At 37.6% G+C, this 14562-nt stretch overlaps 1 protein-coding gene across 2 annotated transcripts in view; it reads left to right on the top strand.

Annotated features, from left to right (window-relative positions):
- Nucleotides 1-3372: 3372 nt before the first annotated feature.
- The window catches only part of MAP3K7CL (MAP3K7 C-terminal like), a 30690-nt gene continuing 19500 nt past the window's right edge, over nt 3373-14562 (top strand). Inside the window, exons 1-4 of one of the 2 annotated variants that reach the window (XM_084306079.1) lie at nt 3374-3685; nt 5925-6068; nt 6289-6349; nt 6604-6712. In XM_084306079.1, coding sequence (XP_084162205.1) covers nt 6332-6349; nt 6604-6712 — 127 coding nt within the window. In that variant the 5' untranslated portion in view covers nt 3374-3685; nt 5925-6068; nt 6289-6331. Of the gene's footprint in view, nt 3686-5924; nt 6069-6288; nt 6350-6603; nt 6713-14562 lie in introns of both variants that reach the window. The other variant, XM_084306080.1, reaches the window with a different exon arrangement.

Raw genomic sequence — 14562 nt, forward strand, 5'->3', positions numbered from 1 at the left:
CAGGTAATGTGAAGCTGAAGGATGTAGCTCACCAATGTTTATGCCTTTAAAGTCAATTTTCTATGGCATGGAGCAGCTTCACCCTGATCAGCCTCAATGTGAGTAAAGTGGATCAAATGCCTCCTGCAGTGGTTTGTTTTAACATTTTTTTTTTCTGCAAAAATAATCTGCAACAAAATCAGAAATTGTCAAAAATGTGATTCTGTTAGTACTCAGGGGAATTATTAAAATGGAAATTTCACTCTATGTACAATTATAGGGAAAGCTTTTTTTTTTTTTTTTTTTTTTATTTCTCCTTGGAACATCTTCCATATGTTGGAATATTTAAAGTATATTTTTAAATAGTGACTGACAATCTGTGAAACACCATTTTAGCATGAATGAAGTCATATGTTACTAAAATACCACTTATACTAGGAAGCTGAGATGAATTGAGAGTAGCACAACTAAAAAAAGTAAGGCAACAGGTGTTTTATTAGATAGCAGATATTGGCTTTTTTTACATCTGTAGAATAACTTATACTTCACCCTAAAAGTTGTTACAAATTTGCATGTTTCTGCTACAGAATATCAACAAGTTCCAGTGTTCCTAATTTAGCACACACTTTTTCAAGGTGTTTTTGATGAATAAAGCATGATATCCTCCTCTAGTTTATCACCAGTTTCATAATGTGATAATTAAAAAAAAAAAATTGCTTGGGTACCAAACATCCAGTGACTAAGAGTATTCTGGAAAGGAAATGGGGCAGACTGTGATCCTAAAAAATAAAAAATAATAAAAAAATAAAGGAGTTATCAACATCCTGTAATTTTCACAAGGATACCTATGAGGTGTATGAGCAGCCTGTTATAAAAAAGTATTTTTTGTTTTGTGATAAATGGGAGAATAATTTTCTTAGATGCATAATTAGCCTACGGAGTGAACAAGTGGGATTTATGTCTTCCCCAAATTTACAATGTCTTCGACTACTAGCTTCAGCAAATCACAGTAGTGAAGTACTCTGGACTTCAATTTCCCCCTTGCTTAAAACAGAGCTCTTCCCTAGTTTATTGCTATAAAGTGATTTAGAAAACTTTTTGAAATATGTTGCTTAAATCCATATTGTTATTTTTACTACCATAGCCCCAATAGTAAACAGATGATAAAATAGTTACAGTCAAATCATTTATCCCGATGTTTCAGATTTAATGTTCAATATACAGAATGCCATAATGGTCTCAGTTTTAAAATACACTACCTTCCATACAGGTGACTAATCATTGTGTAAAGCACGGAACTGATATTTAAATGCAAATCAGGGGCTTTTTGGTTTGTGCAGTTTTGGTATCTTAGCTCATGGTTCATAATCTTCGGAAGCAGCAGCCTCCTTAGAAGAGGAGTGCACATATTAAGTGAAGCACAGGTGATTCCATCTTTCTTTTTTCTTTTTTTTTTTTTTTTTTTTTGGGTAAAGTGTGTATAATAATACAGATTTAACTAGAAACACTGATGTGTAAAAAATATATGCACAATGGATACAAATGATTATGAACTCAATTTCTGAATGCATATACTGTTTAAACTCAGTACAACTGAAGTGTCAGCCTGGAAATGTGGAGTGTCAGAGCCATCTGGAAAAAACACTCCTGAACTATTCAGCCATCATTTCTATCCAAGACCCTCGCTGTTATGGCTATTGAAGATTTTGCACGCCTTAAGGTTTTACATCGAGAGCCTTTTTTTAGGCTTTACTGTCATGGCATGTAATGAAGTCTCTCATACCATCTAAATACCATCTGTCCACACAAGGGAGAAGAGGATATATGATTTGAGGGAAACCCTGGCTACGTGGAAACAGAAGCAAAATATTTTTTACTAACTTCAGTGGAGCCAGGATTTTCTGTATCTTCAAACAAACACTTTCACCGTAGTTGGACCTAGAGTTAGAGATCAACATCAACTGCTGACGGTATTGAGCTGTAGAATGTTATCAGCAATAGTGGCTGTGATTGGAGACAAATCTCTTTCCTTCCCCTTCCAAAGGAGACATACAGGGAGGAACACTCTTTTTTTTTTTTTTTTCTTTTTTCTTTTTTTTTTTCTCACAAACACATCAAGAGAAGAGAAAATGCCTGCTTTTGAGTAACTTTTTGGGCCAGAGCCTATAACTTGTTCTGAGTTCACAGTGCAGTTAAAAAGCTGGCCTCACCAGATACCTAGTTAATGGTGTAGCTGTCTGATGCCCTCCCGGGTCATTGCTGGCGGAAAGGCGGTGTGGGTAGAATATCTTTGCAGTTTAGTCATTTCAAAGTATGAAAAAGGTCTTTTGAGGCCACAAGGGCAACTGCTGGGTTCCTGAGATTTGCACTGATTAGACCAATCCTGGGCTGGGGCCAGAAGGTGAGGAAGGGTGAGAAGGTGAGGATGAAAATTTGACTTCAGACAACCTCTACTTGTCAATCTGTCCTGCAACCTTGTGCTATCTTGGCTGAGCCAACAGAAGAATCTAGCAGTGTCCCTGTACAGGAGGTTTAGGGTAGATAAAACTTTTCCATATGGAATTAAAAAAAAAAAAAACATATTTTGAATTATATATATTAAAAAAAAAGAAAATGAACCCCTTTTTCAATCACAGAACAGTAAATATAAAGATACTGTGTCTAACCATTTTGTAACTGTTTTCCATTTTTCTCCATTTGTTTTAATGTCTGTGATAGCAGTCAATCAAAGTAAAAAAGTCACATATGCAGGACTTGTGCCGGATACAGCTACAGAAAATAAATGTTCAAGCTGAAGAAGTTCTCTTTTGTGGTAGTTTAAGATTTCTCTATTAATTACTTGCCTGTGGTTTCAAGGCTGAGAAATGCTGTCAGAAATCACACTAGGAAACCTAGTTAGTCAGGAAATCTCTGAGTTCAGTGCAGTCTCTGAATTAGTCAGCTTCAGTTATCACCATCCTCATCAGTTCATCTATAAATACATCTGCTTTCACAGCATATGCATTCTGAAATTCGCCCATTGCCTCTCCAAAGCGGCCCTGCTATCGCCTGTTATGAGCCGAGCCTCGCTTTACCAAAGCCAGCATGAACCGAGCCTAAAACACCGAGCCCATCCCTTGCTGCTCGCTCTGATAGTTGCTGCTATCATTTGATAGTTCGCTTGTAGCCGGTCCAAGTTGGCAATGTCACCCCAAGCTGATTGGAGCCACAGACATTTTTGCTGACTGGAGTCATGCTATCTTTGCCAGTTTGCTGGAATAGACACAGACACTGATTGGGTCATGCTGAAAACATTCCTGTCCTATGAAGCAAGTCTGTTTGTATTTTAGGTTTGCCAGGACTAATGAATTAAAAATCTTGGGCTCGCCACAGTTTGCTGCTTAATAATGCCTGTGACAGAAGGATTTTTTCCACCCTGAAGCATGACAGCATCATAATCCCTCGCCACTGGAAAGGAGAGGAAGGAAAACGGAATTGTGGAGAAAAGCGGAAAAGGGCGATCTTTTGGGACGGCAAAGCCTATGGGAAGTGCAGGTAGCAGCATGTTGCCCTGACAGCTGTCTCAGCTTCTCAGACCTTGTCAGTTTGTTGCTATGCAGCAGGTGCAGCCTTTTCTTTTATTGAAGCTTTACTCCATAAAGGCAACGACAAGCCAAGGCAGTGGCTGGCCCTGGATTATACAAGTGCAGACACTCCACTAAGTGAGGTAAGGCAACAGGTGTGAAAACTGAACTAAATTGATAGAGCTGTAACAACACTTAGATTATCTGAGTTCTGCTACAGGCTTTTTATGAAGCAGGAGCAGCAGCCAGTGCTATAGGCAATTGCCACGATCAAGAGGGCTGCTCATTAAATCTCATTAAATTCCAGGTTGCCCACTCACACTCATCTCTGTCTGCAGAGATCCTGTTCATCATGTGTGGAGGAGGCAGGTGGGATGGGGGGCAGTCAGGCTGTGTTTCCTGCATCACCTTGTTTGCACACAGAATGCTTCCACCCCTCTCTTTTCTGTCTGATTGCTTTTTTTTTTTTTTTTTTTTTTTTTTTTTTTGTGATGAAGAGCTTGAGGATTCTGCACACAATTGAGTAAAGGTACAAATGTACGATAAGAAACCAGATAGCATGGTAATGACTGTGGATAAAGATGAGATTTCTTTGCTTTTAATTTTTTTTTCCCTTTTATTTATTTTTTTTTTTTGGTGAATTATGTGAATTAGAATAAAATGCAAACACTTGTGTTATGATAGAATTCGCCATTACTTACTGAAGAGCTATTGATTTTTGCCCTCACATAGCAGGTAGTTAAGAGAGGTAATTTAAAGATATTGAAGACCACAGAATATGTGACTGGGATAGGACAACAGATTTATTCCTGCCAATGTGCTGTGGCAAATTTAAATCCTCTGGCAGAATACTTTAATTTCTTAGACTATGATATGAATTGTGAAGTATACTGTTATGTGGAAGACCACTTGTGATAGCAGGTATCAGGAGAACTGATGCAGAATAGGGAACAGCCTTGTTTCAAGGATATTCTTATCATTTAAAATATTTCTCTCTCTCTCTTTCTTTCTTTTTTTTTTTTTCTTCCCCTTTACCTTGTATTGGGAGATACAGAAAGGAAATATGATTAAAGAATTTTGGATTAGTAGTTCTGTTGATTTTTTAAAATAGTGAGATGTCTCAGATGTTTCTCATAAAGTGGGTGTCCGGGGGAAAAATAAGAAATCAATAATGCCAAAAAGGTAAAAGTTATTTAGTTTGATGCAGTGTACTTCAAAATAGAATATTTCGGTCAACTCCAGAAATCTTTTCCTGAGACCAAAAACATACACTGGAGCAGTTATTTGACCTTTATTTGTCTATGCCCAAAAGATACCAGTTCAATTTTTTTGTGTGTGTCTTAAAGATTAGTAATACAGAATAGGGAATAATTCCTGATATCTTTCATGTATCAGTAGAAAGAGAAATTCACAGCTCCAAATCAGATTTATTTAAAGCAATGATTTTAGAATATTTGTTGCTTTTAGCCAAGATTAAGAATATTAAATAATAATTTATTTGATCAGAGTGAATGAATGATTGATAGCAATGCTACAGAGTAACTGTGTCACTCTGTTAGCTAAATACTAAGGCAGACAAAGCAAATAAAAAGAAATGCTGAAATTAATGGGCCAAACGCAAATAGGATACTCTTACCCTGATTGCAAGACAGTGATGCCAGGGAAGAATTTGATTCACTTGTGCATCACCAAGGAAGATTGTAATCCTGTAATATTGTTCTGTTCTATTGACTTTCTGAGACTGCCAAATAATTAAGTGTAAATTGGAATGGGTTGTTGGGATTTCAGTGCAATACAATCGCTACTTCACTGAAAAACTGCACAATTACTGGCTTAGGAAATTGGCTTGTGTTTTCACTTGCTAAATGCCATGTTATCTGGTGATATGTGGTACAACTTTTAGTAATTTGTTTGTATTTTTCTGAAGAATTTGGTTTCTAATTGACCGAAGAGTTTTTATGGTGATTTAAATGCTACTCTCATATTTGTCCACATAGTTGGTATGAGTACAATGCACTCTGGATAGCACAGTCTTCAGTCCTAAAATAATTTCTTTATGGGCAGATCTTTTGCGTGCATGAAGTCCCACTGACTTCATGTTCTCCCCACATGGAGCTAATCAGAAAATTAATATCTGTGAATTTTAGCAGCTTTGTGCTAGGTATGCAAGGGGATTAAGTTTATGTTCAGCTATTTAATAGAGTTCAACCAAAGTTATTCATTCAAAAGGTTAAACACTACGAAATCCGTGTACAACTTTTGAGTGGTCTGAGACGTTTTAATGGTAGCATTACAGATCAGTAGTAATAAAATTTTTTGTTGTTGCTCAACAACTCTTCGGTGCCCTGCTTGAAATGAATTAGCAGTTTTCTTAATGGGCAGGGTCTCATCTCCTTAAAACCACTTTTTGGAGTTGGTGGTCTCAGAAGAAATACCGAGGACTGACTAAGGTCTGGATCCGGGAGGCAACCCATGCAGAAAGACCCCTACACCTGCAGAGAGTTCCACTGAGGAATCACCACCAAGGTTTGGCGAGCCACTAACTTTCTCACCATTGAGTGTGCAACTACCAGGCACCCTTTGATGGGGGAGGATGGGTGGAAGGTAGGAGGATGGGTGGAAGGTAGGAGGATGGGTGCCTCCTCGTGGACACCATGTGGAGTGGTGTGCACATTTCCAATCACATGGCAGGCTTGGGGTCATGTTACTCTCATCTCCCCACCCCTTCTTCCTTCTTCACCTTCAGAACCAGGCAGCATTGCCACGAGTCAAGGCTTGCTGAAGGGGCAATGGCGGGGAGCAAGCAGGTGAGGAGAGGGGACGCTTCCTTTGCCATCGTTCTTTCTAACCTACAAATAGCAGAAGAAAGGCAGGCTGTGCACTGAATTTCACTTAAATCCTTTTTAAATGGAAAAGTGAAATGGCGCTCCCTTGACTTTCATTCTAAACATTGCTTAGCTAGAATGAGAGAGGCAGCTATGAATGCATGAAAAGCAGTAAAACTCATTTGTTGAATGGTGTTACATGCTCTGTAATAAATATATTGTTTGTATTATTTCAGCTGGAACAAACAAGTAAAAGCATTGGCTCAAGTGCCCACATGATCACCACCGCCAGGGTACCTGCTGATAAGCCAGTACGAATTGCCTTCAGCCTGAATGAAACCCCAGGTACAGTTTAATTTACAGATCAAACCACAAGGAAATAACTGCTTTTAAGTTTTACATGTTTTTACCCATGTTTACAATACCAAATGAAGTCCAGTGTAATGGGTGGATTTTTTTCCTGAGTAATAGCATTTGATCAGTTTTTCTGTTTCCACTAACAATTTCATTAGACTAAAATGACTTGACTGACATTTTAGATCTTAACTTTTTTTTCATGTGGTTTGTGGAATATACAAAAGATTTTCATTAACTATCAAAATTATTTGTATTTAAAGTATGCTTGGTTTGGGGGGAGTTTTGAAACAAAAAAAAAGAAAAAAGACATTTTGTACTGTGGATGAGGCTAGAACAGGAAGAGACTTTCCCTTCAGGTTGGAAAGTGCCACATGTGCCCAGCTTGGTGAGAGGTTTCAGGAAACGGATGCCCCACATGTCATGCTTCGTAAGAAAGTAGCAGAAATTTCATTGATGTTTATCCTGTCAGCAATTGCTGACTGAGCATTAATTTCCCCAAATGTGCCCTGTGTGCACATGGCCCCTTTGGCCTTTGGAATAAATGAATATTATTACTTTATACCTTAAATATTATTAAGATCTAGAGAGCTGTTGGCACACAGTAAAATCAGAGTGTAATAAAGTAGATAGGAAGCTGTGAAGCATCTTTTAAAAAATTGGCTGAGCTGTTGATAGAGGTGAGTGCCTGGAGTAAGGATTGAGACGTGTTGATGGTGTGAAATATAAGGATCTCTGATAACGATAACTGAAACCCAGTGCTGATGATTGCTTTATTGGACGACATGTGCTGTAGGATAATGTGTGAGGTCTCTTCCTGAGCTTTGTGTAAATAGTCATAGTTTGGATATCATTTTCTCATTTAAAGATATTTTAGAATATACATAGCTAATAATAATAATAGCTTCTTATTGCATAATATTAATTTGCAGCTACAAGCCTGAAATAGAATCTAATCCATAATGCAAGGAGATTTAAAAACAAACATTTAAGTATATTATTGCACAAAACTTGGAGGTCATAAAGATGAGTGATCCTGAAAGGCTGGGAGAAGGAATATAAAGAAATATATGTGGCTGTCTCGGTGCCCTTTTTACATAAATTATAATAAGCTGGTAATTGCATTTTTATTATAGAAAGTAATAATGAATCATTCTCACCTCTGAAGATATAATAGCATGGTACATTTCTTACAGGAATTATGGCAGAGCTAGGTCTTGAAGAGAGATGTAAAAGAAAGGGAGTGCTCTTATGAATTGTGGAAGAAGAATGTTTATATGAGACAGTGAAAACAAGTCAGGGAAAGCTGAGACCATGGGAAAATCAAAGAGGGTAGAGTGGTTTGTGACAAGAGACGGCAGTAGGAAATAACAAGGTTGTGAATAGCTTGGAAGAAGAAGGACATGAAAGGCAGGAAGCCTAGCTTCCTTAACATTGCATCATATTTTATTTTTTACTTTTCTATCCTGCTAATAATTTCAGCTTCTCTTAACGTTTATAAAAAGAATCTTAGTTGCAGAAAGGTAATCTTTTTCTGTCACATTTTGTTGAACTTTTCCATAGTTCCAGAATTTCTGTTAATAATGATAAAACTGAAATGAAACTGGTAAAGTGAGTACCATATTTTCCCTTGCAGTAGTAAGAGGTCTCAATTGGCATCCTGTTTTACCACATCACATGATTTCTACTCTTGCTTTTAGTGGTAAGCCTGAACGTATAAATGTTATTATATTTAATATATTCAAAGAAGGCAAAGCAAATAAACTTTTATCAGGTTTGCAGATTTCCAGCACACCATAGTTGAATCGAGATAGCATAAATAAGTATATAACATATGCTTTTTTTTGCAGCTCATCTTAAAAAAAAAAAAAAACAGAAACATCTTTTCCCTCCTTGACAAGCATATTTGCTTTTAATTCAAACAGGAGTTACTTGCTTTTTGTGTGACAGTAAAGCATCAGGTGAGGCTTTTGTACTGCTAGGGTATATCTGAGAAGTCCTTCACCAGGGCTAAGTGGTGAGGAAATCTGCATGACTTAAACTTTTCCTTGAATTTTATCTCATTTGAAAGGCACAGTGATAGGTTTCACTAAGTAATGCTGCATTATCCTTCCGGGGGCTGTGCAACTGCTTACTCGGAGGAACTTGCAGCATAACTAGATATAAAAAGGGGAAATGGAATGTTTCTTCTGGGTGGTGATTATCTCACTGGCTAGGATTGTAACCAAGTGCTGGGTGTGAGAAGCAGTGAAAGGAGAAACTGCTCTTAACTCCTGAGAAGAGATTACTTTGTGTTAACTGACCTACAAGAGAGGAGCAGGCTTATCCTGAGTATACAAGAAATAACTTAATTGTGTTATATTATTTATCAGTCAACACATGATGACTGAAATCCCGGCCAGATTTGTGCAGTGTGTTTAATGTGAAAGTAGGCTAACCAGTTCCTTAAAAGTCTCAAGAATAGTGGCTGGCAGGGGTGCTATATAAGATGACAGTTTTATTGTGTATCTCTTATTCCTGTATATATAGATGTCTATTTTGGCTCTTTTACTCAAGTTCACTAAGCTGGCATCAAACATAGGTTTCCTGGGGTGTGTCTGCACACCATATTGCACCAGTTTGACTTAAGGTACTGTTTTAAATTGATGAATCTGAGACATCAGCCTATCTTGTATCACTTGGAAACTAATACATGTTAAAGTGAATGTGGTGTGCCAAAATTTAAGTAAGTGTTCCCAAATAGAAAGTTCATTGTAGTTTGTCAACATCAATTTATTTAAACCAATTAAATTCAGTATGTCTTAATTTATATATTTAAATATAATTTACTGAACATATTAAGATAGAATGATTATAACAGGAACTTTATTAAATTTAGAGTACTGGATTTATTTTATGTAATAGATCTAAGTTTTATAGGTAAACATCTCTTCACTTTCTCTTCTAAAAAAAGAGCTTGAATCTGGCTGAAAAGTTCTGCTTGTAACAAGTGGTGATCAGTGACTTGTTTTGAAATTATTTTTAACTTTGTTTGTTTCCTTTGAAATTATTCTACCTCTGGTAGCACCCTCAGGAAAAATCACTGATAACAAAGGCAAAACACACATCTTGTAATGAAACGAACGGACAGCAGAACAATGTAGTATTTCTGCAAGCATAGTAAATGACTTTACTTTTCTTTATGCCTTTGTTTTCCTAGTGTCCATAAAGAATTTTTGCTTTATATAGCTGATCATGCGGGACTGTTTTGCCATGGCTGTTTTTCAATAGCAAGCTTCAAATCCCTACTCCATACTCATTTTCACTGCAATGGCAACAGAGGCTTTCCAGCTGACAAAGTATTGATTGAAAACTGATGGAGTTTTCTAAAATATATGGCAAGAAATTATAAGGCTAGTTTCCTAAATCTGCACCCAACCTTCAAATAAGTGGCTTGGTCTTTGGAAATGACAAGAATCATCGCTCACTTACCTCACCCCACTTGCTGCTTCTTATCTAAAGACACGCTGTTAGCTTTTGAAGGGGAAACATGTTGCCACTTTGCCTGTCTGTCCAGAGGCTGGCATAATGGACCCATGTTTGAGGACTTTGGGGCATTTCTGTGTTATAAGTAAGATATTTTGACAGCAGGACAACATGAGAACATCACAGTGCATTCACTTTTTGATTATGGCTCATGCATGTCTTTGCAGCCCACATGTTTAATAAATTCTGAGTGCTAGACCTTATTAGGATAGGAAGTACCTACTGTTGTATTTTGGGGAAGTTAGACAGGAACTTAAGTGAGATACCCTAAAAAGGAATAACGGCTGTACATTCCTCATAGGACACTTTAGGCTTAGGTGAAGGTATACTGAGTAGGAGGGTTTTGCTCTTACCTCCTGTGTTATGGGCTGCTTCTATTTTGGGGAGGTCTACAACTCTTATTATTGAGCAAGCCTTCATAGCCTATTCCTGGGTCAGGCAGTGACCATTCCCCACTATTTTGCGAGTGAGGTAACCGAGGGGTTGCGTAAGGTCGTTTCAGGCAGGGCTGTGAATAGAACCCAGGGAGTTTCATGCAGCAGTGCCAAGTCCCAGTCACTTAGCCACACAGCCTTCCAGGATCAACTCGATCGGTCCATGCTCGTCTGTCAGTAACCAGCGCTGTGGCTTCTGGACCTTGCTGCCCTCCGAGGGCCAAGGCTGGGCCCCCATACACAGCTTCCCGCTGGTGTCCCATGGTCGCTTGCAGTGTTTGCAGTCAAGTTCAAGCAGCTTTCCTGTGCAAGGGCTGATCCACTTACAGGATAACAGCCTACTTACGTTACCAATTTAATTCTTTAATTTAGGAGGAAGAGATCTGAATACACTTGCCCACGCATGTAGAAGAGAAAAATAGTATCTGATTGTATAATTAAAGACTGGATCATAACTCAGTTACTCAAGGAAGCAGAGTTGTGATTGGCATTTCCTAAATTTTGAGTGCTTGATTTAGCAACCTTAATGTGCTTTTAACACATTTAAATTTTTATGTTCTATTTCTATCTTTGCAAAGACTCTAGAGAAACTGTAATTTGTGAGTTTATATTGCAGATAAATCAGATGTTGTTCTTAAAGTATTTATTCATCAACTCTTGCCTGTAGCCCACAGTTCAGCTAAATGGAGTAGACATGTAGGGAAAGACAGGAGTGTTACTCTCCGCTGTACCAGACATTTTGCCAGTCAGACAGTAAAGTGAGAGGGATTTTGATTGTTTATTTGCATCATGGAGGTCTGTGCTATAGGAATCTCTCTCAGTCCAGAACACAATTACGTGAAGATTTCCAGAAAGCGTGATGCATTCTTAACCATGCAATATTAGAATGTATCTGCATCTGGAGATCACTAATAAGTAGTAATATGTCTTTTTTTTTTTTTTTTTTTTTTTTTTTTTTGTGAAGACAGTGCATCTCAGTATAGTTCATCTTTCTAAATCAGATTGCCTGAGTGAACCTCTGTATCACACGTTATAAGCCCATCATCACGTTTGTATTAATAGGTGCTATCAGCAGAGAGACAAGACCTCAGCTGGACAACAAAGGTTGAGTGACTTAGCCTTGCTAGGCCACACACCTCTGCCCACCATGCCATTTCACCAGGAAGGTGTGTTGGCTGGGCAGCATAGAGACCTTGTTCTTTTGTTATGTTAGCTTTCTTACAGAAATGGTCAGAGAGCTGGCTTTGAAACAGAAGGATGCTTTGTCTCAGCCCAAGAGAAAGGAAAGTAAAAGGAGGAATTAAATTCCCTGGAGATTTTGTCTCTCATGCTCTGCGTTATAATGAGAATTTTCGGCAACAAACACAGAATGTGTGAACCTGATGAACCAAACATGAAAGTCAAACTATTCCATATATGTGAACAGAGTCTTTGGTTAAAAAAATGTCAACTGTATGTGCAACGAGTTCGTCTTTGTAATTGGAGTACAGGTCTTTACCTTTAGTACACTTTTAAATATAGACCTTCAAAATTAGTTTCAGGATCCATGGGCAATCAGGAAGTGCTACTCATTTAGAAATCACGCATCAGGTATTTTCACTTAGACTGATGAAGTGTCTCATCTGACTCCTTCACATCACAGGTTAGTGCTGTTGAGTTTACTGGGATGGCTGTAAAATTCACACACTTTTTTCATTTCACGTGTTTCATTTCAACACGCACATTTTTCATTCTTTCTTGGACTATTTTGACCAGAATCTTGACTCATTTTCAGATACAGCAAATTGCTGTCCATGATCTTTTTTGTCACAAGATATACTCTGAACAACCGGCTTTCATTATAAATCCATTTTCTTTATGAGCAACCAGGAAGGGAGGAGTGAAATTATGACTGCAGGGGCAAGATGCTGTTTGTGTCTGGTGAAGAATCAGCCTAATTATTTTCAGGCTTTTGTGGCACAAAAAAGCCACTGACTTTATTAGAAGGAGTATCCTTGATCATATCAACGGTTACTTATAACTAGGCATTCATTAAATGCTAATAATAAACTGAGGAAAGGAGAAAGAGATATTTCGTTATTGACTAGTAAAGGAGATATAGAATAGAAAAGAACAAATACACGTAGATAAGGAGGTAGTTATGAATGTGCTTTGATCTTCAGAATATTTTCTTTGACACTTGGGACATTTTCACTGTTTCTGATTTTCAGAGTCATAGATCTTTAAGGCTAGAAGCCAATGTGATTTAGCCTGATCCCCTGTGTAACATTAAGGGCACTAGTGATTCTTTTGCAATAAAGCGCAAGAGTTTCTTTCCTCTTGATTTTCTGCAAACATCCTCATAAGAGTCTTTGGAGGTGAATAATTGCTGTCATTTGCTTTTCCCTTCTGCGAAATCTAAATGTGTTTAATTTTTACCAAGTGCTCTTTGTTGTTATTTTTGTGGTTGTTACTTTGACAACAGTGCAGTGTAGACCATCCTGAAGAAATAATTTATTTAACTGAAAGCTTTGGGGAAGGTTTTTTGTTGTTGTTCTCAAAAACAAGCTTGCAGTTAGCTGTGGAGGTTTCCATTAGTTCTTTGTGGGATGAATACTTAAGATGAAAATTTCAAAGGATCCCGAGAGAATTAGGAGCTCAGAAAAATTTCAAGCTACTGAAGACCCCAGCTTATCTGATGTGCTGAACATCATCAAGAGGATGATTTAAACAAGTCTTAAACTAGCATAACTAAAAAAAAACCTAACAGCTGTTCAATAGATGCTAGGGCAGGCCCATTATAAAATGTACTATGGTATGCCATAATGGTTAGGATACCAATATGTTCTATTTTTAGTACCATTGACTCAGTCACTTGAGTTCAGAAAATAAGCAGGGAACATCTGCTTATTGAAAGGATTTCCTCTGTAGTAATTTTTCTCTGTATTCCATCCTTTCAAAAGTATTTCCAAGGTTTTTTTTCTTGTTCTTTTCTGAGGATAATCCATTTTTCTTCTAATATTCTGAAACTATTTTTTCTTATTAATATCTGATTCAGTGAAAAAGTAGTTATTGGCTGTTTCTTTAAATGCTTCCGGGGTTGCTTCTGCTTCAATTTTCCTTAAGTTAAAATTTTGTCTGAGTTCCGTCCTTAATGCTACTGTACCAATGCCTGTAGTGCAGGAATTGTCAAAACAAATAGCAGCTTAACTGCTGTCCACTGCTCTGGTCCAATATCTCTGTCAGAATATTTAACAGCTATTCAGCCAAATATTTGTAGAGCAGCTGTACCCCTAGTCTGACTGAGTCCTGTTCTGTCCTTCCTTTTAGTCCTGCTCTATGATTCATCTTTCTTCTTTTAGAATATTAGTCTATTTTTAAATATTGTACAAGAAAGCAACTGCAAATTAAAGGTAAACACTTGCATGTCAATGAGATAGAACTCTACAATTAAAGCAATTTAAATATTTTCCAGAATAGGCATGTACAGGACATGGTGTACAAAATGAAGTTAAGTGGTGGGGTATGACATCGTGTGCAAGACCCCTACCCCATAAAAATATACCCCTTCGCTGTTTTCTACAGAAGTTCAAAAACTTTTACTTTTGCCTTCTTTATCATGGTATTTTTTCCCCTCTCTGGGCATCCCTTCCCAGTGGTGTACAGCTCTGCCTGTGCTAGATAAAGCAAAGTTCAAACTGTTAGCCAGTATGTTTGTTCTTTGTAGGATAAAGGGGTTAGTTTACTTGTTTGCCCTAACCTACTTTGCTGTATGTCAGGATAAAGAGATAACAAATGCTTGTCAAATAATTTAAATCCTAGCCTGTACTCTTTAAGAACGTACAGAATCCTGCTTTGACACGTGGTTCTTTTAATCCTGTTTGGGTTTTGTTGTAGCGTACA

This window comes from Netta rufina, assembly GCF_964035555.1.
Source record: "Netta rufina genome assembly, chromosome: 1".
In the NCBI taxonomy this organism is placed as follows: Eukaryota; Metazoa; Chordata; class Aves; order Anseriformes; family Anatidae; genus Netta; species Netta rufina.